General features: G+C 35.6%; 1 protein-coding gene across 5 annotated transcripts; it reads left to right on the plus strand.

Annotated features, from left to right (window-relative positions):
• The first annotated feature begins 740 nt into the window (after positions 1–740).
• LOC121326532 (U2 snRNP-associated SURP motif-containing protein-like) lies at positions 741–18,841 on the plus strand. 5 transcript variants are annotated; one of them, XM_041269864.1, is made up of 26 exons: positions 741–837; positions 2,126–2,224; positions 2,419–2,533; positions 3,058–3,182; positions 3,402–3,466; positions 3,567–3,658; positions 3,808–3,843; positions 3,948–4,030; positions 4,316–4,481; positions 4,952–5,163; positions 6,078–6,121; positions 9,208–9,312; positions 9,442–9,508; positions 9,609–9,772; positions 10,042–10,204; positions 10,476–10,555; positions 10,647–10,734; positions 11,469–11,642; positions 11,762–11,951; positions 12,144–12,233; positions 12,431–12,488; positions 12,823–12,988; positions 13,377–13,487; positions 13,734–13,846; positions 15,493–15,663; positions 18,191–18,841. In XM_041269864.1, exons 1-26 carry the CDS (start codon positions 796–798, stop codon positions 18,327–18,329), a joined length of 2,958 nt encoding a protein of 985 aa, XP_041125798.1. In that variant the 5' UTR covers positions 741–795; the 3' UTR covers positions 18,330–18,841. The 5 variants fall into 5 exon arrangements, with proteins under 5 accessions (XP_041125798.1, XP_041125799.1, XP_041125800.1 ...); XM_041269865.1 differs by having other exon boundaries at positions 12,826–12,988; XM_041269866.1 differs by having other exon boundaries at positions 3,811–3,843.
• Positions 18,842–22,615: the final 3,774 nt, after the last annotated feature.

Genomic DNA, 22,615 nt, shown 5'->3' on the forward strand with positions numbered 1-22,615 from the left:
ATCTGGCACCAAATATACCTCAAGGGAACAGTCTTTTAAATCATCATCATACTTATCAGACAACTTCAAACAATCAATCATAAATTCTAGATAAAATTATATTTAAATAAAAAAAAAAAATTGAAGCACAAAAATGCTAATGCCTAAAGAAGACATAAGCCAAAAGGATTAAAAAAAAACAAGCCAAGATCCAAAAGATCCTCAACACAATAAATAAAGACTGTTCGTGCTTCTAATGCTAAATAAGTAAGGAATGCTTTAATTTAATCAAATAATACAATGATGTAATAATATAATAAATTCATACTTGACACCATGAAACCATTTCTTATACACAGTAAGTAGTATGTTTTACATATCAATTAGCCCTCCTGTGGAAAAAGCTAGAACTGCAATTAATTGTACAGCATTGTACTATTAATAATAATGCATAACAGCGATGGAAAACTATTGCTCTATTCATGGCTGCCTGTATTGCTCTCGACCTATAAAGCCAAGCCGCGTCTTTATTTGGTTGGAACAGGAAATGAGGGAGGGATATGACCGGTACGTTTGGAAAATTGATAGTTCTCATATTGTCTTCTATTAACACCTGTCGATCAGTGATTTTGTTTTTCGAGGATTAGTGGTTGACATCAAAACAGCACATTTCTTTGGAACTCCCTCCAATTCATAAAATCTGCTTTTGGCGTGGTACTCATCCACTTTTCGGCAGTAGATTAAGCGAAGCCTCTACACGTTTTCCCAGTTGTCATCTAGCATTCGGTAGTCGACTAGGGCGGAGAAAGAATCAAGATGGCTGACAAAACTCTTGGTGCGCAGAAAGTCAGCGCTAAGGTAAATTAATCAAAATGGGAATATTTCATTAATATACTCTCAAGCGAGGAATATGTGCAGATTATATTGCGATTCTTGTAACGATTTTGACGTTATTGTACATTGTTTTATGGTTCGGTGACCTGGTTTATGTGAGTCCTCCTGTGTGATCATTGTGCGGTCGTGCAGAAATGGCCGAGCGTTTATGGCCCTTATTTTTATGTTTCTTTGTTCTACTTGGATAAATACATACATTTTCCCACCACATTTTGTTGTTAAGTTCATGTGTGCGTGTGTGGAAAATAACCACCAGTCAACTATTGACAACGATAAAGCTTAGCTTGCTTTGACCTGGTCAGGAAACTGCAAGTTCGTATGTTACATGAAGGACCTCTACTTCATTGCTGCCACTTCAGTGCTTGCATTGCCCCTTTTTAATGTTGTACATAATGCAAGCATTTTCTAAATGTTATCTGGACCCATTCTGGTGTCCAAATGTCCATGCGTTCAGAGGCTGCGCATTAAAACATGCTTTGGAACTGGTTGGGAGCTGCTGTCTGATATTTGTGGTTAAGTACTGTTCTAGTGGTAGCAGTGTAACTGATTTTAAGTTGAGACATGCCGGTGAGGTTTTCTGTTATAAATATATCCTTAAGTTTACGAAAATTGATTACAAAGCTGTCTGTAGTTCTTAAAGGATCATGCTGTACAGAAAGCCTCTTGCAGTGTGGCAGGCATAAAGTATACTTGTCATTACAAACACAGAGGAGCAAGTAGCAGCTCATGTAATGAAAATAACTGGAGTTTTCATAAATGATACAGCCTTTACAACCTGCCTATGTGGTGATGGTTGGCAAAATAATTGAGTGGAAATATTAAAAACAATTGTTAGAGTTTGAATGTGGGTATGACTGCTGGGCCACGTTTGTCCTTAAATCATAGTACCTGAGTTGAAGACAGAATTAGCAAAATTACACTGACAATTTCTACTGGATGTTTTTTTTTTTTAAAAGTAACAAAATAAGTTATAATTTGCATTGTTAGAAGTGTGGAGTATTGCCTTTTTATCAATCTGTACCATCTTTCTGCACAATGAATGCATGTAGCTTAAACTATCTACCTTGTTCTTCTTGAAGTGGTTGTAAACTTATACTGTAGCTGTAGTAGAGTGTATAGGCTACTTGTCTTCATCAGTCATTACAGTGATTTGTAACTGTTATATATCCTACAGGAAAATCCAGAAAACAGAAAAGGTGTTCTTTGCTTCATTGTTTTTGATTTGGCATTTTATGTTTTGTTTCTGCTGCAGGCTGTTTTGGAGAGCAAGTTAAAGTCCTTCAGCATTGGTAAGATGGCTGTGGCAAAGAGGACCCTCAGTAAAAAAGAACAAGATGACATTAAAAAGAAGGTAAGGGTTTAATTAAAGTGTCGATTTGATCTTCTGCAGATTCTGAATTACGTTCTGTACACATCTGAATCCAGAAGTATTAAAACCTGATTTTGAAGATATAAAATTAGTTATAAAAACAAGGAATGAAACATAGCTCCATTGTGGTGAGCATATTGAGCTATTGCTGTATTTAGGCAGTTTCTTTCTTAAAGGAGGATGAGAGAGCAGCCGCAGAGATTTATGAGGAATTCCTTGCTGTATTTGAAGGCGGAGATGCAAACAAAGTAAAGGCTTTCGTAAGAGGAGGGATTGCCAATGCATCCAAAGGTAATAATGCCACATTTTTGGTATACAAAGAATTTTTTGCAAAAAACTGTGCTCCATGAAACAACTAATCGATTGAAACTAAATCAAGAGTTGGTTAAAGAAAATACACTGTATTTGGGTATTTTCAAAATGCTTTATTTGGATGTGGTATACTGTTTTGGGCAGTAATGATCTTGGAGATGATATTGTGCTGTCGTCACACTATCATCCCATGTAATTTAATGTTTACTTTCAACCTAAAGAGCAGGTACGTGTAAAACCATTTTTTTCCCCCCACATTTGCTTTGGACTGTTTGTTGCCAGATAAACTTGGATAGTTATTGCTGGGGAGGAAAAAAACTTGTATTCTAGTGTGTGTTTTTTTTTTTTTGAAGAGGGTTGTAAGATAGTATGTCAGGCCTAGATTTGATGCAAAATACAGTTTTAGAAGTCCAGTTTGTAATGCAAGCCCTACATGGGATGTTTGCAGGATGTGAAGCAGCTTTTAAATCCACGTAAATGGCTTTTTGTTTCTTATTTTGCAGAAGAAGCTGAAGCAGATAAGAAGAAAGGAAAGCTGTACAGACCACAGACTCGATTTTCAGAAGCAAAAAGCTTAGCACCATCAGAAAAACCTCAACAACATTTCTTTTCAGTAGATACAAAGGCTGTAAGTGATTTGGAAGGAGCCCTTTGCTACCAGGAGTTTTGTTCAGCTATTTACAAAAGTTCTGCATTGCATTTGTAAAAGCTTGTAAACCTCAATAATACAAACCTTGGATAGAAATAACCTCAAGATAAAACCGTGATTAGGGTTAAGATAAGGGTCAAGGTTAGTCTGATTTAATTATCAATGCAATTAACCCTACATGCTGATTTATTTTCATAGGCTAAGAAAGCAGAAAAGGAGAAGAAGAAGAGTAATTTGGAGCTCTTTAAAGAAGAATTAAAACAGTACGTTTTCTGCAAATATTTTTTAAAAGATTATTTATGTATTTAAAAAACAAAACAAAAAAACAAATTGTTTACATTTCTTTTTATTAATTAAAACTAGAATTCAAGAAGAGCGAGACGAGCGACATAAGATGAAGGGACGGATCAGTAGATTTGAGCCTTTCTCATCGGACATGGACTCTCGGCGACCTTGTAAGAAATAATTTGTTTTCTTAAAAAAAAAAAAAACATATATGAGATTTATTTATTCTCCACCAGTTGACTTTGCCTATAGTGCTGCGGTGTAAATACTGTTCGAAGGGTAAATACAATTTACATTGCCTTTTTTTTACTTCTTTTAGCAGATGGTTCTTCAAGAAGAAACCGCCCATCCAGTGGTAATTTATTTGAATTTCTTTGAGCCATTCTTACATTTACATTTTGTATACCTAAAATTATTAGCTCTAAAAATAATTTGTTTTATTTAAAACATTTTCTCTAGTGCTTGATGAGTCTGCACCTGGTTCTCATGATGTAGGAGATCCCTCTACAACTAATTTATATCTTGGAAATATAAATCCTCAGGTAATTGGATAATGCGTAGGCTTCATGGGACATCTAAGAATAGCCTTTGAATATTTAGCTTCCTAAGCACATGTTTTCCTTTACTTAAGAGCACTAACATTTCTAGCGTCAACATTTTGAAGACCGTTTCACACGTCTTAAATTAAGAACATTTAAAGTTAGCATATATATTCAGGGTTTGCATTCTGGTGGTTACATTTTTACAAGCCGATGAATAATTAGAAAAGCCTAATTTAAACTTTTAGTATAGTTGCCAAATTGTTTTTATTTTTTTACGTTGTGTAGATGAACGAAGAAATGCTTTGTCAGGAGTTTGGTCGTTTTGGTCCTTTAGCCAGTGTAAAAATAATGTGGCCACGAACTGATGAAGAGCGAGCCAGAGAAAGGAACTGTGGTTTTGTCGCATTCATGAACAGAAAAGATGCAGAAAGAGCATTAAAACATTTAAATGGTAAGGCTTGCCAGTATTTATTTTTTATTTCTAATATAAGATTTAGCTCTTAATTACTTAACTAAACCCTTAATTGAACTGATTTGCTAAATTAGACCTTTTTTAGTTGTTCTCAGCTCCTAAAAAGTTCCAGATTTCAAGTTACTTGAACAATTGTATAGTTAACTTGAAATCTCCAACTCTTAAGAGCTGAAACAATTCAAAACAAGCCCTGGTTTGGCTGAACCATAAGAATGTATTTGAAAAGCAATTATCGCTACCTTTTTATACACTATGGATACTTGTATTTACCCTGTTTTATTTGCTTTCCAATGATTTGTTTCAGAGTATGATAGTAATGCCAAGAATAAGTCACGTTTAAATACATAAATACTTTTGGATGAAACAAGCGTTACTATATATTTTATTTCTAGGTATTTTAATTACATTTATTAAAGTACTTCGAAATAAAGTTCCACCGTTCATTACAGGAAAGGTGATCGTGTCTTTTGAAATGAAATTGGGATGGGGTAAAGCTGTACCAATCCCACCCCACCCAATATACATTCCGCCCTCGATGATGGAGCACACTCTCCCACCACCTCCTTCGGGGCTGCCCTTTAACGCACAGCCAAGGGAGAGGTTGAAGAACCCCAATGCTGCTATGTTGGCCCCACCCAAAAGCAAAGAGGAGTTTGATAAGGTAATTCCACATGTTCTGCACAAGAGTTAAAATGTTATACTTTTATACTTCAGGCCTTTATAGTCTTAAGTACATGTTCAATTTCTATTAAAGCAAAAGCAAATTTGTAAAAGGGATTTTTTTGTACACTTTCTTTCAATTAAGAACACTCCCTTTGCATTTCTGTGCATTCTGTCCAGAAATTCTTAGGTTCCAAACTAAACTTTACTGTACAGCTGTACACTGCATTTTCTGTGATTTAATACATAGTCAAAAATATTGAGAAAGGGGGGGGCAGGCAGGCAAAGAAAATGCCAGCTGAGTTAACTTCTCTGGCTTTGTAATGAATTAGAGTTAATATGATCTGAATAGCTTTATCTACGTAGTAGAATGGTAAGTATGAGAGAAAGTTAGACCATTCTAGTTTGTCTGTTTATTGTTTTTAGTAGATAGAAATGGGTTGCTTGGATTTGTAAATTGTTATAGGATATACTTAAATGTATTCATGTATATAAAGTAAGCTGCATCAGTTTAATGTTACAAATGTTTCCATAGAAAATATGAATTAACCGGTGAAATAGATTGATATATAAAGTTCATGCTGAAGTAGTTTTTGATGGGTGTAATAGCATTTTGATCAGTAACCAAGTTTGCTGGGGAAAAAGTCTTATTTTTACAAAGCTGTGCATTATATTCCATTTCAACTTCTTCAGTCATGATCTTATGCAGAATTTTGGTATATATACTTTTAGGTCATTCATAATTTAAATGCAGGTAGTTAAACATAGCTTACCTCTAAGACAAAGTGTTATAACTGACAGCAGTAAGGAAAGTTATTATGCAGTTTTTTTAAATGCGTTTTTATATTTTGCTTGTTGCTTGTTAACAATACTCACATATTCTATGTTTATTATCTGATGTGACTTCATATACAGACTCTGTCGCAAGCCATAGTCAAAGTGGTTATCCCAACAGAAAGGTACATGTTTTTCTTTTTTTAAATTGATGTAAAATGTAGAAAATATCCCATTTTCACTAAAGTTAAAAAACAAAAATTGGAAATTGCATGCTACTGGAGGGTGGTTTGGGTGAGCAATAGTTCTTTTTACATAGTCACCTTTTCAAAATACAGTAGATTCCCCAGTCTTTAAAAATATCTGTACTAATAAAATGAGTAAGTTGCTGCATGCTGATTCTACTTAAACACTTGAATTGGCCTTATCTTGTTTATACTAACATACTGCTTTATCAGTTTACTACATGTTTCCATAATTAGCCTTCAATTCTTTGTTGATAGTCTCATATGTTTTTTAATGACACTTTTTTTTATAAACCTGTAAACTGAACGACATCGTTCATAAACAGTACTTGACATTTACACAATGCCCTCCTCCAATACTAAACAAGGTGACGCGGCAACCGCTTCAGTAAAACTGTTTTCAGTTGTAAAATTCAAATTGTGGCGAAGTACACTACAGTGCATTGAGAAGAGCACTTGAATACAAGGTGAACTAAAAGTCGAAATTAATTTAAAACACTAACACTGTGCACATTAAATCTGCTTTAGATTTACAAAATGTATAATTATGTATTTTGTACTAACATATGTAGGTAGTATATAAATTGTCATTTGAAACATGCAGACTGCTTATCTTTTTCCTGTAGAGGAAAAATGAATCAGACAACTTTATCATAAAGCAAGCAAGGTCATCTACCCAGTTTATTTTTCGCACGTCTCAAAGTATTAATTTGGCATGATGTTCCTGGTAGAGGAGCTTGGTGCATTGCTGATACTTTAGTTCCTTAGTTGAGAACTGCACAAATAAATACACTGGTACTTGAATGCCAAACATGTAAAGATAAATCAAAGTACAGCCGTCGTTGCGTGGATAAGACTAGGCAGAAACCAGAGGTAAAAGATACAGCCTTGTCACTTGTCACCTGTTCAGTGTGACTTAATAGTTTTTTTGTTTTTTTTTCTAAAATATTTAGTAGTAAACTAAACCAATATGTTGTTTAAAAGTAGCATCCTTGGTGACAACGAAGCACAGTGAGATAATAACGCTCTGTAATTTCAAATAAAGTAATAATTGTCCTTGTACTTTTAATAGAGTAAAAATAAAAGGTAATGTTTCTATGTAGTATTAAAGAACTGGCAGGAAAGAAGTACCTACAAATGCTATTGCTCATCCCAACTGAAACCCACCTGGCCTCTGTCTGCCAAGCATGGTAAACACAAACTTGCCATGCAGCAAGATGATTCCAATCCCCTTATTCTGTATGACCTTTGACATTGGCCTTGGTGAGCAGCACAAGTTGAGCTGTCTGCAGCAGCGGGGGACCAGAAAAGCGTCTTGGGATGGATTGGGAAAGTATACAGATTTTTACCTGACATTGGTACGATCGGCTCCAATAAATGTGATTTGTGTTTTTAAATAAAATGCATCATTTGTTGTTTTGTTGGCCACTTTAGGCTAATTTATGCATTCCCCAAATTACTCTTAAATACACGTCACTTTTATGGTCAAGATCAGGGGAACCGTGGTCCTGGAGAGCCCCTATCCAGCGGGTTTTATAGGTGTCTTTACATCATCAGTGGCTAATGATCTGGAACACCTGTTAATCTGGACTAATTAAGCCAAAAGTTGGTTCAGTTAAGTAACTCAGGGATTGGTTGAAATGAAAACCAGAAGCCACAGTAGCTCTCCAGGACCAGGGTTGGAGACCCCTGGTTTAGATGATGTCCTTTCTTTGTCACCATGTGTTAATTGCCATGCATTTATAAACACTGTGGTCAAATTTAGTAAAAACAAAGAAAAAGCTGCTGAGGCTTGTTACTAAATTTAGCCTATTCAGGCCAACAATCCTATACTGCTTTGGTTGTTTAAATGTTTAAATTACAGAATTGCATTGAGTGACACAGCTTTTACAGTATTTAAAATCACAAAGCAGTGTCTGTTTTGAATTTCTTTGGGGGGGGAGAAAAGCACTGAATATGTGTGCCAGTTAATATCTAGTAATGTGTAAAAAAAAAAAAAAAAAAAAAAAAAAACACATTTTCACTAAGATAATTAGAGGTGGCTTTTCACGAACAATTGAGTAATGGTTACTTTTGTTATTATTTTATAGTTCTGTCTGAAGTAGTATGATGAGAACATGTTTAGTCTAATATTAAAGGTTTTTTTTTCAAAGTTGCGATTTTAATCAATATATTATTATTTATTTCTTAGAATAAGTATATAATAATAAAATCTATCATTCTGTCGAATCTGAACTTTCTCATTAAAAGATGAAAAAAGACAACAAACTGGGAGCTTAGCACCCGACCTCCCGTTGTGCAACAGTTTGATTTCTTTACAGACGTGTATTGCAAGTAGAGATGCGCAAATTGATTAGCGAGAGAATTGTTAATTGGGCTAACTTGCCACTCCAGTTGAAGAAATGACTGCATGAATTTGTGCTGATTGCTGCCAGACACAAGCTTAGAAAGAGCAGCAGTTGGCATAGGATCAAGCAGCTGTTTCTCCAGTTTAACCCTGGCTGTTACCTGCTTGCTATGGAAGGCTCTTACCGAATAATTGACTTGTGCATTTCTAATTGCAAGATAGTTTAGTGATGGTCTTTTAAATGTAGTTTTTGCAGTTTCTCACCAGTAAATTTGCACATGTACCGTAAAATGCATTCCTTGATGCACCCCCTTTCTCTCTGTTCTAATTGATTTTCTTTAGTTTTTAGAATTTGTAGTCAAATATTTATCAAGCAGCATCTTGGCCGCCTTTCCTTTTTAAGCAATGCAGTTATTTAGTAATATGTTTTATTCACGGTTGCATATTTCTTTCCAGTATTTATAGAACATGTTTAACCATTGTAACTTAATGTTGTATTTTAAAGCTGTGTCATTCGGGTCTAGCAATTGGCATTGCATGCCAAATTAATGAATGAAAAGCTTAAATTTGGAGGACGGCCAAGGTGATTACATTAGCCTAGTAGAAACATAGATGGGTGTTTCTTAAATGGAGACTGAAGATTCTGAATCGGTTTGCTTTAACTGTGTTTTTTTTATAGGAATTTACTTTCTCTGATACATCGAATGATCGAGTTTGTGGTGCGTGAAGGACCTATGTTTGAAGCTATAATCATGAACAGAGAGATAAACAACTCCATGTTCAGGTATGTGTTTAGCAGTGTATTTTGTAGCTGCTTGATGATTCTATCATTATTTTATTAGACCTAGTGTTTTCAGGCTCCAATGCCTGTAGTGCAAATACCAGAAATATATATTTTAACTTTTCTCAACAGGTTTCTTTTTGAGAATCAGAGTCCAGCCCATGTTTACTACAGATGGAAGCTGTATTCCATTTTACAGGTAGTTATTTATATGTAGACGCAAAGCTTCATGTTTTAATAGCTTAAACATCCTTACAAATAATCACAATTCTTTGATTTTTTAAATCTGATTCTCCCAGGGAGATTCTCCAACTAAATGGAGAACCGAAGACTTTCGAATGTTTAAGAATGGATCAATGTGGCAACCACCTCCATTAAATCCATACCTGCATGGCACAGTGGAGGACGATCAAGAAACAGAAATAGAGGAGGAACCCAGCAAGAAAGGGGCCCTAAAAGAAGAGTATGTCTTTTTGGTTTACAGAAGTGTAACTAATACTGGTGAATCTACACTAGAAATACAAAAGACTGCATGAACAGAAATCTTGTTATGGAGTTATTCATCACATTTCAGTTCAGTTGATTTGTACTGTAAAGCATTATCTTCACAAATTGAGATCAGTAGAACTAATTCACAGACGCAGTAAGGACTTCATTAAAAGCAAATGTGATCGCTCTTCTGTGGGTTAACATAAAGGGTTATTTTTCTGTTTTTGATTTTCAATAATTTAGGCAAAGGGACAAATTAGAGGAGATTTTGCGTGCACTGACACCTCGGAAAAATGATATTGGCGATGCCATGGTATTCTGTCTAAATCACGCGGACGCAGCTGAAGAAATAGTGGAATGTATTGCAGAGTCTTTGTCTATCCTGAAGACTCCACTGCCAAAAAAGGTGAGGGCTTTTTTTTTTTAATGAATTTGAGGAGTTATTTATAGAGATGCTTTTCAGAACAGCATTTCCAGTTGTGATAAAACTTTTGACATTATTTGGGACAAGTTATGATGTGTCAGAATCAAGGTTATGGTTATGCCACCTGCCATTTAGGGCTGTTTTTGGTACAATGAAAAGAGAACTACACACATTATGCATTGCAGCACTTTATTCATCTAAAGGCCACAATTCCTGTTAAGTTTAAAATGGTTTACATGAGTTTCTGTTTCAGATTGCACGGTTGTACTTGGTATCGGATATGTTGTACAACTCCTCAGCTAAAGTCACCAATGCTTCATATTACAGAAAATAGTAAGCAAACTCTATTTTGTAAGTTTTTTGTGTAATCTGCATTTAAAGATTGTCATGCTGAGGTTTTCTCTGTTTGTTTGCTTGCTTGCAGCTTTGAATCCAAACTGTGCCAGATATTTTCAGACCTCAATGCCACATACAGGTCTATACAAGGCCACCTACAATCCGAACATTTCAAGGTAGTATATATGTTTTTTCCTTTTTTTTTCTCATTCTATATTGTTTTAGTTCCTGTGCTTTGTCTATCTGTGTATGTAGCATCTATTTGTCTCAGCAGTACCTTTAATTGGTGTATTATTTTGCCTTTGATAATTGGTTCTATTGTGAGGGGGAAAAAAAAAAAAAAGGATCTGGTGACGGATTAGTAAATCGAGACTACTGCATGGGGTAGTGTCTGATAAATGAGAATTTAATTCCCACCCCGTGCAATATTTAATCTGAGTATTTTTTCCCTGCCATTGCTTGTTGTGGAATTCCTTTGTTTGACAGCTTGCTCTGAGGTCCTGCTCTGGCTGTTAGAGTGTGCTTCCTGCAATAAATACAGCTATTACAGGAAATATCAACTGGATGAGCCCATTGAAAAAAAAATGCTGACCAGTTATTTATAATTTCATGCCTTTCATCTCCTTCTGGTGTTTAAATCCAAGTCAGTTGTTATTGTGATCTGACAGGACAGCTTGGGGAAGCTTGTCTTTTTACTTTCTGTGTATAATGCATTCGTGAAAGGTGCTGTGCTGCACATAAAAAGAAAGCGAGCCAAATCAAATACAAGTTTGCTCAGAATTAATTTCAGATTCAGTCTGTTTCATTAATTCCTCTTGTGTGTTTTTATTATATACATATTTATTTAAACCTTTAGCTTGTGCTGACTTTAATCATTCTATTCCATTTTATTGTTTGCTTTTTCAAATAGCAAAGGGTAATGTCCTGCTTCAGAGCGTGGGAGGATTGGACTGTTTATCCTGAGCCTTTTCTGATCAAACTCCAGAATATATTCCTTGGACTGGTGAATCTTGCTGTAGAAACAGAAGCTTCGCCACCACCTCTGTCTCTTTCTCCTGCTTCAGTTCCAGTTGTCCTTGTACAGGTAATGCACTGTTGAGGGAAAGAGTGGAGGTTATTTTATTTGGACAGAAAAGAATGTTTAATTCAGCTAAGCATCGATGTGTAATCACCCCCCCATTCGATTACCTTTTTCTTTATTAGCCATTACCAGTTGGAGACATCGATGGAGCTCCAATCGAGGAAGAACTTGATGGTGCTCCACTGGATGATGTTGATGGAGTGCCAATTGAAGGAGCACCGATTGATGGAACGCCCATTGATGGAACGCCCATTGATGATTTAGATGGGGTTCCAATAAAGTTGGCTGGAGATTACTTGGATGGTGTTCCTTGTGAGTGAATTCTGTGGTTCTTTTGAGGGGTTTGTTAGAACTTTAGAGGGGGGCAGCCAATAACGTGTCTTAATGGCAGCATCCAAATACAGTAGCTTTGAAAAGGTTACATCCTTTGCAGCAGACAAATTGGTCAGTTCAAGAGGCATATTTTTTGCACGGTTTTATGTATAATGTATTTCTTCTTGCTAGTGGAACGACTTAACCAGTCCAAAAAGCCAGCGTTTAAAATGGCTCCTTCCAAATGGGAAGCGGTGGATGAATCTGAACTTGAAGCACAGGGTAAGAGTACCTTTGATCCCACTTTGCTTAAAAAGAATAAGCCAAATATCAACTATTTGCTACAAATTGTGTTCAGTTTTCAGAGGGATTGTCTAGTTAAAGATTTCTGCGTCAAGTTTGGGTGGGTATCTCTACACTGCGGTTGGCATGAACGTTGTATCTTGATCTTGCTGATTTTTTATTTCTTTGTTCTGCAGCTATTACCACGTCAAAATGGGAAGACTTGGATCAGACAGAAGAATCCAAAAAAGAGAAGTATGTAAATGGATTGCTGTTTCACAAGCATCGCTAGACACGTTAATTGATAGTTCTATAATTCCTCTAGTTTCACTGTGGTTATTGTGAACAATCTGGTGCAGGTAAATTCAGTTTGTAAGGATCAATGTACTCAGATGCACAGGGCAGCTTTGGTCTGTGGCCTGTTTTTCAGTGTATTTCACAGCTGTGTTCCTTATTTGAATGATCCCCAATCATATACAACAGTGCTTTTTGCTTTTTTTGTGCCTAAATATAGTAATCCAAATAGATTTTTGTAACCATACAGAACTGGACAAAAATGCATGGATTTGTTTCTCTTATCTTTTGAAAGCAGGGAAGACGAGGAAAGTGAAGACGAAGAAGACACTCGAAGTTCTCGTTCAGGAGACCAACAGGTATACTCGAACCCTATTAAAGATGAATCCTCTGAATCAAAATCGTCTACAAAGTTCTCCGAAATGAGTGAAGAGAAGCGGGCCAAACTTCGAGAAATAGAGGTAAGCGCAGAGACCAGGTGTTTTCTAATCAGGGTTAGTTCATTTTTAATTAATGTAATGCTTAATTTAATTGAAGGTTTTTTGTTAATTTAATTCAAGATATGTAGTTAATTGTGAAATAATTACTAATGGGACCCCAGTTCATTGAACCCTTTCGCTCCAGTGAACATTTGACCTGTTTGAGGTCCGACTAACCTAACGTGATTTTCGGCTTGTGTATCGGGACAAATATCCAGTGAAAATATACCGTATTATATCTTTCTAAACAGCTGTGAATCTGAAGATTATTTAGAGAATAACTTTTTCACTATGATGAACTGTCTACTACGATTACCTAGTTTGAATGTAAAAAAAAAATATTGTAATTCTATTCTATTTCTCTTTACAGCTAAAAGTTATTAAATTTCAAGATGAATTGGAATCGGGGAAAAGGTCAAAGAAGTCAGGACAGAGTATTCAGGAGCACGCGGAACAGTATCGGGACAAATTATTACAAAGGGTTTGTTAAAATAAATAACAATTGCTAGTATTAAAATTACTGGTTTGAAATACATAATTTGAGACATTACACATGATGGTAGCATTTAACTTTTAACCACAAGGTGGCACTAACTTCTGAAATTTGCTTGCGTTTTTGCTTTCTATCTGACATCACAGAATGTATTTAACTAAAAAACATAGTTTTAAACTTCTTTTGAACATGTATATATTCATAATTATTTTGGCTTTTCTTCACTAATTTCAGGAAAAGGAAAAAGAAAGGGAAAAGGAGCGAGACAAAAAGGATAAGGAGAAATTGGAATCTCGTTCTAAAGAAAAAAAGGAAAAAGATGAATCCACACCAACCAGGAAAGAAAGGTTTGCTGCTTTTAATTCTCAACAACTTGAATTAAGTATAATTTTTCTCACCATAATGGGAATTTACATGTTGCCAAGTTCAGTAGTTTGCACCTCAAATGCACCTACAGTCAGGACTTGCATGTCCAACCCTATAAAATGTTGACTTCAGTGATGGTTAAACACGTGTGACGCTTATCTGATTATTTAATTTTCGCCGTTCCAACCCTTGTCTGTTTTTCATGGAACACAAAGATACAATATCAAAAATACATATCTGAACAGACTGTTTTAAAATAAGTAGGCTTCCATTTAGATGTATTGGTTTTGTTGGTACAGTACTATATTTTCAACAGAAGTACTTTAATTCAGAACGATATTATTCTGAAAATATTACTTGTTAAAAGACGACAGTTGTACTGTAATACAGTACATGCTTTTAAATTTAATACGTAAAAAAACACACACGGTTTCCAGAATTTAAACAGTATCCAAAGTCAGTATTAAAAATTGCACAATATAGTGCTCGATAAGGCCCTAATGTCAGCACCTCGGTCACTCGGTGACCGCGGCCTGTCTGGGTAACAGATATCAGAGTGCTTTTGGCAGTGCCCTTTCAGTGCCAACTAAAAGTTGAGATGTATGTGATTTTAAAACAGAAACCTTAAACACTCACAGCATGCATTATTTTGTGCTTTTATGCAGCTTGGGTCTCAGTACTGATCACCACTTTGGTATATTTTAGCTCGGTAATGAATAGTACAGACTTCAGGATCGTGCTACAGAATGTCTCGGAGGGACCATGCACAGGGCCAATGTTCAGGAACATGTCAGCATGGATTCTCATTCGCTCTTTCTGGCTTTGTCCCTTATCTCATCAGTTGTGGTGTGATAATATTGACTTTTTTGTATAGATTCTGCACCTCGTAAGAACAATACAGAGATCACTTTTCAGAAACACTCAAAACAGGATAGTGATTTTTTTTTTTTAAGTTTTCACTAGGGAATGAAATAAGAGTCTATCTGCAACCATTGAATGCCAGTGGCTTTGTTGGGAGAAAGTGCTGCTTTTCCATCAGGTCCCTGTGGTATCCTCTAGGTTCTGATAAGAACTGGATTACTTTGAAGTAGCTTAACTCGGAATTCATTATATAGCTCTTGTATCTAATTGAGCTTTCATTTTTCAACTGTTTTGGATTAGAGAAATTTAAGACACATAAAAAGGCTATAGGTCTACGTGTTTATAGTTTTTAAAAATAAATTGTTGAATCTGTTTTTATTTTGTGTTCCCTACCGTTTCTTTTTTAAATAACTTTGTTTAGATTTGTTAGTTTCATGAACAGGTTGCAGAACTAGTTAGAAAATGAAGTGCTTTTCCAAAATCTAGACTTTGATGCTTATTGTTGCTTGAATAACTTTTTAGGAGTCTGAATGCTGGTAACTGATTTTTGGTAACAATTCTCAAACAATGCTACATAGAGGGCAGTGTATTGATCTGGCATATATGCAAACATGATCTCAAGTAGATTCATAAATCTGTGCTTCTCCATTATTTTCAGGAAACAATTCTCAAACAATGCTACATAGAGGGCAGTGTATTGATCTGGCATATATGCAAACATGATCTCAAGTAGATTCATAAATCTGTGCTTCTCCATTATTTTCAGGAAACAAAGGCACAGTGCATCTCCCAGCCCAGCACGGAGCAGCAGTAGAAGAGGCAAGTCTCCATCTCCACGGTCTGAACGCTCAGAAAGGTCCCATGTAAAAGACAGTGCTCGTTCCAGATCTTCTCATATAGACTCGCCAAGAGATACCAGTAGAAAATCATCTAAAAGGTATTTCCTGAGTGTGTGTGTGTCACACCAGACTAATTCTGTTTTTATCATGCTTTTCTTTTTTGGAACTGGAGAGATAAAACTGTTCCTTATTATAACACCAGTTGGCTTTTTTTTTGTTTTCAGTAGAATAATAAACATTGTGTTCCTTACACAGCAGATGCTTTATGCAATTCCCTGTCTTGGCTGATTTTCTTTTGGCTGATTTATTATTTATTTATTTGTTACCTAAAATCGATGTTCTTGCTTACAGGTAGCCCTTTAGGCAGTGTACAATTTCTTAACCCTCAGCACTTGTCAGGCGCGCCAGGTCCAGTTTATTTTCACACACGCTGTTTTACACACATTGTTTTTAAAAGATTTTTTTTTTTTCTCCCCCAAGAGTAAAACATGTTTAAAAGGCACCGCATAACAAAGGACACTCGGTACTGCATTTCCAGCCAAGCCCAACCCCTTATTTGCTGTATTTTTCACATACCTCTTCATAGTTGAGCATTCTGATAAATCCTCTCCTAATCACTCGTTTTTATCACTAAACGCCTCAATGCAATCCAAGTCATTATTTTATTACTATAACATCTTAAAAAGCTCTGCAAATGTCTGTGATATTCTTTGAGCACTGGATGCGGAAGCAGCTAACTTCTTTGTTTGTGTCCGTGTTATCTGTGGTGCAGGGGCTAGGTGTATAGCTCGGATACACCCCCGGCTTCTCTGCTTCTGTCGGTCTCACTGGGCCATATACAGGTTTTCACGGGTTTTTCCCAATAAAAAATGTATAGACACCTGTGCTTGACGTCTATTTGACATGGGACCGGAAAGTGTTAATATACAGTTGTAGCAAGGCTCAAAGTTAACATATGTTTGGCAGCATTTTGCTACTCCAAACTCTTAATTTGCTACTAGGTTTTTTTTTTATACCTTACGCTACAGTATATGACCAACCTGGAGTGAACACGTACATAATTACCGGTATTAGTTTTTTTTTTTTTTACACGTATAGTATTAGTATGTTTCATAAAGCGGGAAACCATTGCTAATGCAACTTCCTGATTTGTAGATGAGTGAGGTTTGGACCACCCCATGTAGATATGCGTGAGGCCCACAATGCAAGTTGTGTTGGACAGTAGAGTAAAAATACTGTAGCAAAATAATGTGGATACAATTTAAAGGTATGAAGTTTCTTTTATAGACCAAAAATTTAATTCAATATCTTTTATATGATAACCGGCAATTACCTATCAAGATATTATTCAAGATCTATAAAATGCTAATTTAATCTTCCCTGGAGAATTGCGGCTCTGGTTTTGTTATAATGTTAACCTTGGTTTAACCCACGCTAAAAATGAACACATAACAGGTAGATCATTATTGCTTTATCAAAATTCTGTCTATAACAAATGTATCGGAAGCAAATAGCTAGCTATAAAGTTACCATGTTCTAAGCGACAGCTTTGTTGTTTTATCGGTGCAAATAATACAATCTTCAAGTGCATTAATTTATCTGTTTTCTTATTATAATAGATTATCACTACCTTGCGTACTTCTCCTGTTTAACTAGTGAAACATGTGCTTTATCAAAACATTTTATATATATTGCACCATCAAACTATTAACTTGCACACATGGCTGCTAATGTCACTAATAAATATGCTAGTTTTGTTTGGTTGATATCCTCTGTTCTCAATTAATTTCTTAAATTGTACAGCATTTAAAAAGGCAGTGTGGGAGCATACACATTTATGAACAAACCAGTTAGTATTACACGTTGCATTAGTCTTTTAAATGTAGCTGTACCATGCTGGAATTAGCAAAGATTTGTCCTTGTGATGTTTTCCTAAGAGTGGCTATTTACTTGGCCTCTGACCATTGAGACCATCACCATGCAATGCTTGACCTGTGGTTGAAATGGAAACCCCAGTCTCACTTACAGCAAATTCACTTTGAATGTCTTTGGCAGTCAGTCTTAGATTGTTATTAACCTTCCTCACAATTCTTCTACTTGGTCTTGGTGAAAGATCCTTCTTTCTTTCAGAACGACGGAGCATTGTGACAGTACCATGAGTCTTGTACTTCTTGATAATAGAAACAATAGTTGAAATTGGGATACTCAAATGCTTGGAAATAATTTTCAGATAGGTCTTCAGGTAGCTCTTAACTTTTTCCCATATTGACTTGTTGGTAACTACAGCAATCATGCCTAACCTTTTTATACTAAGAATGTTTACCTACAATCCAGCATTGTTCTGCATTATCCTATTGAAATTTCTAGCACCTTGTAGAGAATATTAAAGGTTATGAATACTTTTGAATTATTTTTTTGCTACAAATTGCTGTAATAAATAATTGTAGACCTCTATTTCTTATAACTTGTTTTCCTCATCCACAAAAGCAAAACTTGGTACAAAAGATTGTATATTGCACGTATGTCTGATGCTTGGAGTTTAAAAATGATGTAGATGCTTTCAAAAATAGGATTTCAAAACAAATTAACTTTATTTCCTTTTGTTTTTCACCTGCGATAATTTAGGTCACCTTCAGCATCTAGGACACCCAAGAGATCTCGAAGATCTCGTTCCAAGACCCCTAAAAGATCTGTCAAAAAATCGAGGTCTCAATCCAGATCTCCACATCGGTCCCATAAGAAATCAAAGAAAAGCAAACACTAACGGGGATGAAAAATTGGTATTGCAATTTTATGTGCCTGAGCAAACCTGTAAAGACACAAAGCATTTCTGATTTAAATATATAAATATATATTTTTGTGAATGTATGTGTATCCTTGCTGTCTTACCTTCCATCTGTAAAGCCATCACTGTTTTATATTGTAAAAAAATGTATACCTTTTTTCATTGTATTTTGATTACCTACATACCTTTGTCAATTACCTTCGTCAGGGATCAAGTACGTGTGTGGTCTGCTGTCAGTAGTTTATTTTAAAGATTGTCAGGTGACTCTTTGTAGTTTTTGACTTAACAAGAATTTCAATACAGTCTTCAAAAAGTTTCTGCAGTAAATTGAAAACTTCTAGTTTGTGTAAAGTACACTTAACCTAGGTGCTGCTTCCCTTGAATTATTAGTGGTCCTCTTAAAGACAGGAAAAGGGCTTTTATACACTGGCAGTTTCAACTGTTTTAGCTTCTGATTTAACTGTTGTATTTTTTTTTTTTTTTTTTTTTTTTTTTTTTTTTTTACTACAAACAAGTACTATTTCAGGCAAGTAGTGTATTGTTGGGATTCTCAGTGACAATGTATAGAGGACACGCACCATTCTATGTCACCAGTTTAACTATTGCAGTATTTGTAATTGTGGACTCTGTTGGAAATGTAAATGTCTGTTATGGATACACATACGTACTTGTGTGTGAAACTCTGTGAATGGGCGAAAAAGAACGTGCGTGTTTAGTGGCATGTTAAATAAGTTAGTTTGCACCAGGTTCTTAAATGTTGAAATGGTTTAATATTACATTTGTCAGTGGAAACCATTGGAGGGGGAAAAACAACCTTTTCAGCTGTTTCTTGTAAGTAAATGAATAAAACAAATATACACTTATATTTTTGTAGGTATGTGTAAACATTTGTTATGCTTTTATAAGCCAGAAAAATGTGGATTGTTGGATTAAAGTTGTAAAAGTGATTGAACTTCTCCCCCTTCTCCCAAATTTTTGTTTTTACAAATAGTTTGGGACTTCAAACGTTCAATTAAATGTTGCAGCATCAACATCTCTGACCTCTTTGCTAAATATCTTGGGATCCCTGAATAAATGGACTCAGTAAAATTATTTATTTGGTTGGAGAAAGCTGTCTCGTAAGATCAGTTCTGCACCAAAATGTTTCTAAGAGTGAAAAGTGACGGAGTGGGATAAGTGCTTTATTAACCCCGCTAGGGCATGTAGCTTACTAAATATCTTGGGATCCTTGAAATGTAATAAGATGGCTCACGATTGCAGGGGCTCTACATACGTTAACAATGCTAACTTTTACCCCCAAAAACGTGTTTCTGGAGTTGTGACTTATGACCGATTTAGCTGTTTTGAATGTTGTGCCAGTCAGCGCTAGCAGGTACTACCAAGACATGGCTGTTTTTTTATGCATCGGGACAAGGACAGCGTGTTTTGGGCTATTCAAGATGCAACTGCTGTTCGTGCATGCTAACTGGCTCCTGCAGAAGTAAAGATATCCCAGTTCTTTAAGTCTCTAAGGATGCATGGTAAGACCAAACCTCCTGGAACTTTCAGTCCATATGTTTGAAAGGATCTAGTCAATTTCAATCAAATGTCTTTCTTGTGGTTGCTGTAATGAGAATCTCTTTAAGAGTTCTAAAACCACGATCTCTGTTAGAGTCATTATAAATTCAATTTGTAACATTTAATATTAACCTCCTAAAACATTTAATATACACATGATGAAATATTCAGAAGTTGAAGTCAATCTAGTTTGTTTGAAGCCAGATCAAAGCTACAATAAAATAGGTTACAAACAGGACTGGAACTGTTGGTTCCAAGAATATATTGATTTCAATATATTTTTTAGTCCTCTATAATGAATGTGTTAGTAGGTTCAGAAATCCTACTGTATTCTAGGTTAAGATTGAAAAGGTTCCCTTAATTTTCTGTCACTCAATTAGTTTTCTCTGCTGGGATTGATATTTTTCTGCAATAAATAACCACTTTCAAAGGCTATGTAAATTGAATAGGCTGTTACCATGGAAACTCACTGCCTGTAAGTATAGTCCAAGATATTGGTGTTTTAATGTGTTGGTATGAATACTGTGTCCCTCTGAATAATACTGCATTCATTTCAATTCCTTACAACAAAAGGAGGAATGTTTAAAACATCTCCAGTTGAAATGTACACTACTGAATTGATTCTTTAGTTGAACATTTTTAGCAAGAAAGCTTTTTAAAATGTTTTTAATCCAGGGTTGAAATACTGAACATGTCTGCAGACTTGAAATCCACACATTTGATGTCCAACTATCCAAGATATAATATACAGGCATGCTGCAGGTTGTTAACCCTAAATGACGAATGACGTAACCTGTATATAAAAATAATTGTGATCGAGTAGACTGTCTTAAGGGCATTTCATTTTCAGAGTATTGCTTTAGCAGTACCGGGTGTAGGTAAATGTTGTAAACCAAGCAACTATATTTGATGCCTGGTTTGTTGCAATACTTTGCTCTAATTTTTCAACATTGCATTTCATGCTGATGAAGGTTACACTGCACTTTTGAAATTAAATTACTTTTAATAGATGTGAAAATTATACATATAGTTTTTATTTATTTATTTGCTTTTAATATACATTGCTGAAACAAATACAGCGATTCTAGCCTGGGGTGGATTTTCCCCAGGCTTCGGATCAAGTGAAACTTTCATATTACACAAAAAGTTAGTTTCAATTTCCCAAAAAATACAAAGTTTGGTTGATAAGAAATAGAGGAGTTGAGAATTTATTTCAAAAATCATATTACAGTATGTGACAATCCCTGTACTGCACCACAACAGTGAAAGGTCTATCTATGCAAAAGGCTGCCCCTGCCAAAGCACTACACCCGAGTGAAAATTTCAAGGATTTAAAGGGATGTTAGTTCAGTATTCTAAACAATGCTTTCATGACACATGGCATGCTATTAAGGTGTGTTCATGCTGAAACGTTTTCATACTAGCTGGGGAAACAGAATAGTGAATCTGCTTGATGTTGGTGATTTGTACAAAGTGTTTTTATCTTGGTTAGCTCTCAACCATGTAATTGAAGTCTGAGTGGCCTATGAGGCTTTGCTTGGGTTTTGTATGGGACATTCCATGATAGACACTATCTCACCCTTCTTACATACGTGATACAGTACCTACAGAATCATTACTTTTAACAAAACGTGTTTCTAGTTTGCATAAGGAGTGTAATCTATTAGTGCAGAGTCTGGAATAATCTGTGATTTTAAGCTGTTTATGCATCTCTAGACGTTTTAATTGAACTGAGACTGTCTGTTTATCCCATCCCTTAACTGAGAATAAAAAAAAACATGTGCTAAAACTGTTCACAACTTTGTATTAGGTGGAGTTAGGGTTAGCTAAAAACTGTGTAGTGATTTGCTGTAGTTTTTCTTTTCCCTAGCTTTCAGATGCATCTTGAATTAATCAACTAGCAGCTCAAGAGGACGTCATGGAAACGTTTTATACCTGGTTAAGGTTGAATGCCAATTCTGTGGATAGCAAGACCAATAGAGAAAGAATAAAGGGAGGATACAACAATGGGAGATTATGGGAGCGTAGCAACTGGGGGTTTTAATTCATGCTTCAAGGAAAATATTGGGGAGTGTAAAATACCATTAGTAGAAACTTGGGTCCAATGCATTAAAAGATAATAAATCAACTGTCATAGGTAAGAATGCCACAAATTTATGTAGCCTTTCATTGACGAAATCTTTGGTTTCGTTTGAGAACAACACATAACATTTCCAAGTGGATGTGAATGGGTATCTCCAGATGGCACTCTGAGGTTTCCAAACTACAAACCTATGAATTGCTGCAGGCCACCATCTGTTACTATCTTTTAAACACAAATATTGTTAGTTTTTGGCAAAATCATTGAGCAATGCTCTGTGTACTGAACAGACTGATCCTTTCAGAGGAAATGTTGAACTCAGTCCTGCAGTAGCAGTAAAGCCTGATGGCACCTCAAATGACACACTGCCCAGCAGAGCAAATCTGGAGAGGATGGATCTGTGGTGGTGGTGTACCTTCTGAAACTACAAATTTAAGAAGCTGCATTTCCCCCAAAAAACAAACCAAAAAATGTCAACTGCAAGTGAAAGGAATACAGTGAACATAGTACTGAATATAATTTTTTTCTTTAAATGACAAGTTTTGCAACCTTTACTATTCAGTATTGCAGTGTTCATAATTTATCAATTCATCCTCATTGTCTGTCTGAAACTACCTAATCACGGTTT

This window comes from Polyodon spathula, chromosome 14 (genome assembly GCF_017654505.1).
Source record: "Polyodon spathula isolate WHYD16114869_AA chromosome 14, ASM1765450v1, whole genome shotgun sequence".
Taxonomy (NCBI): Eukaryota; Metazoa; Chordata; class Actinopteri; order Acipenseriformes; family Polyodontidae; genus Polyodon; species Polyodon spathula.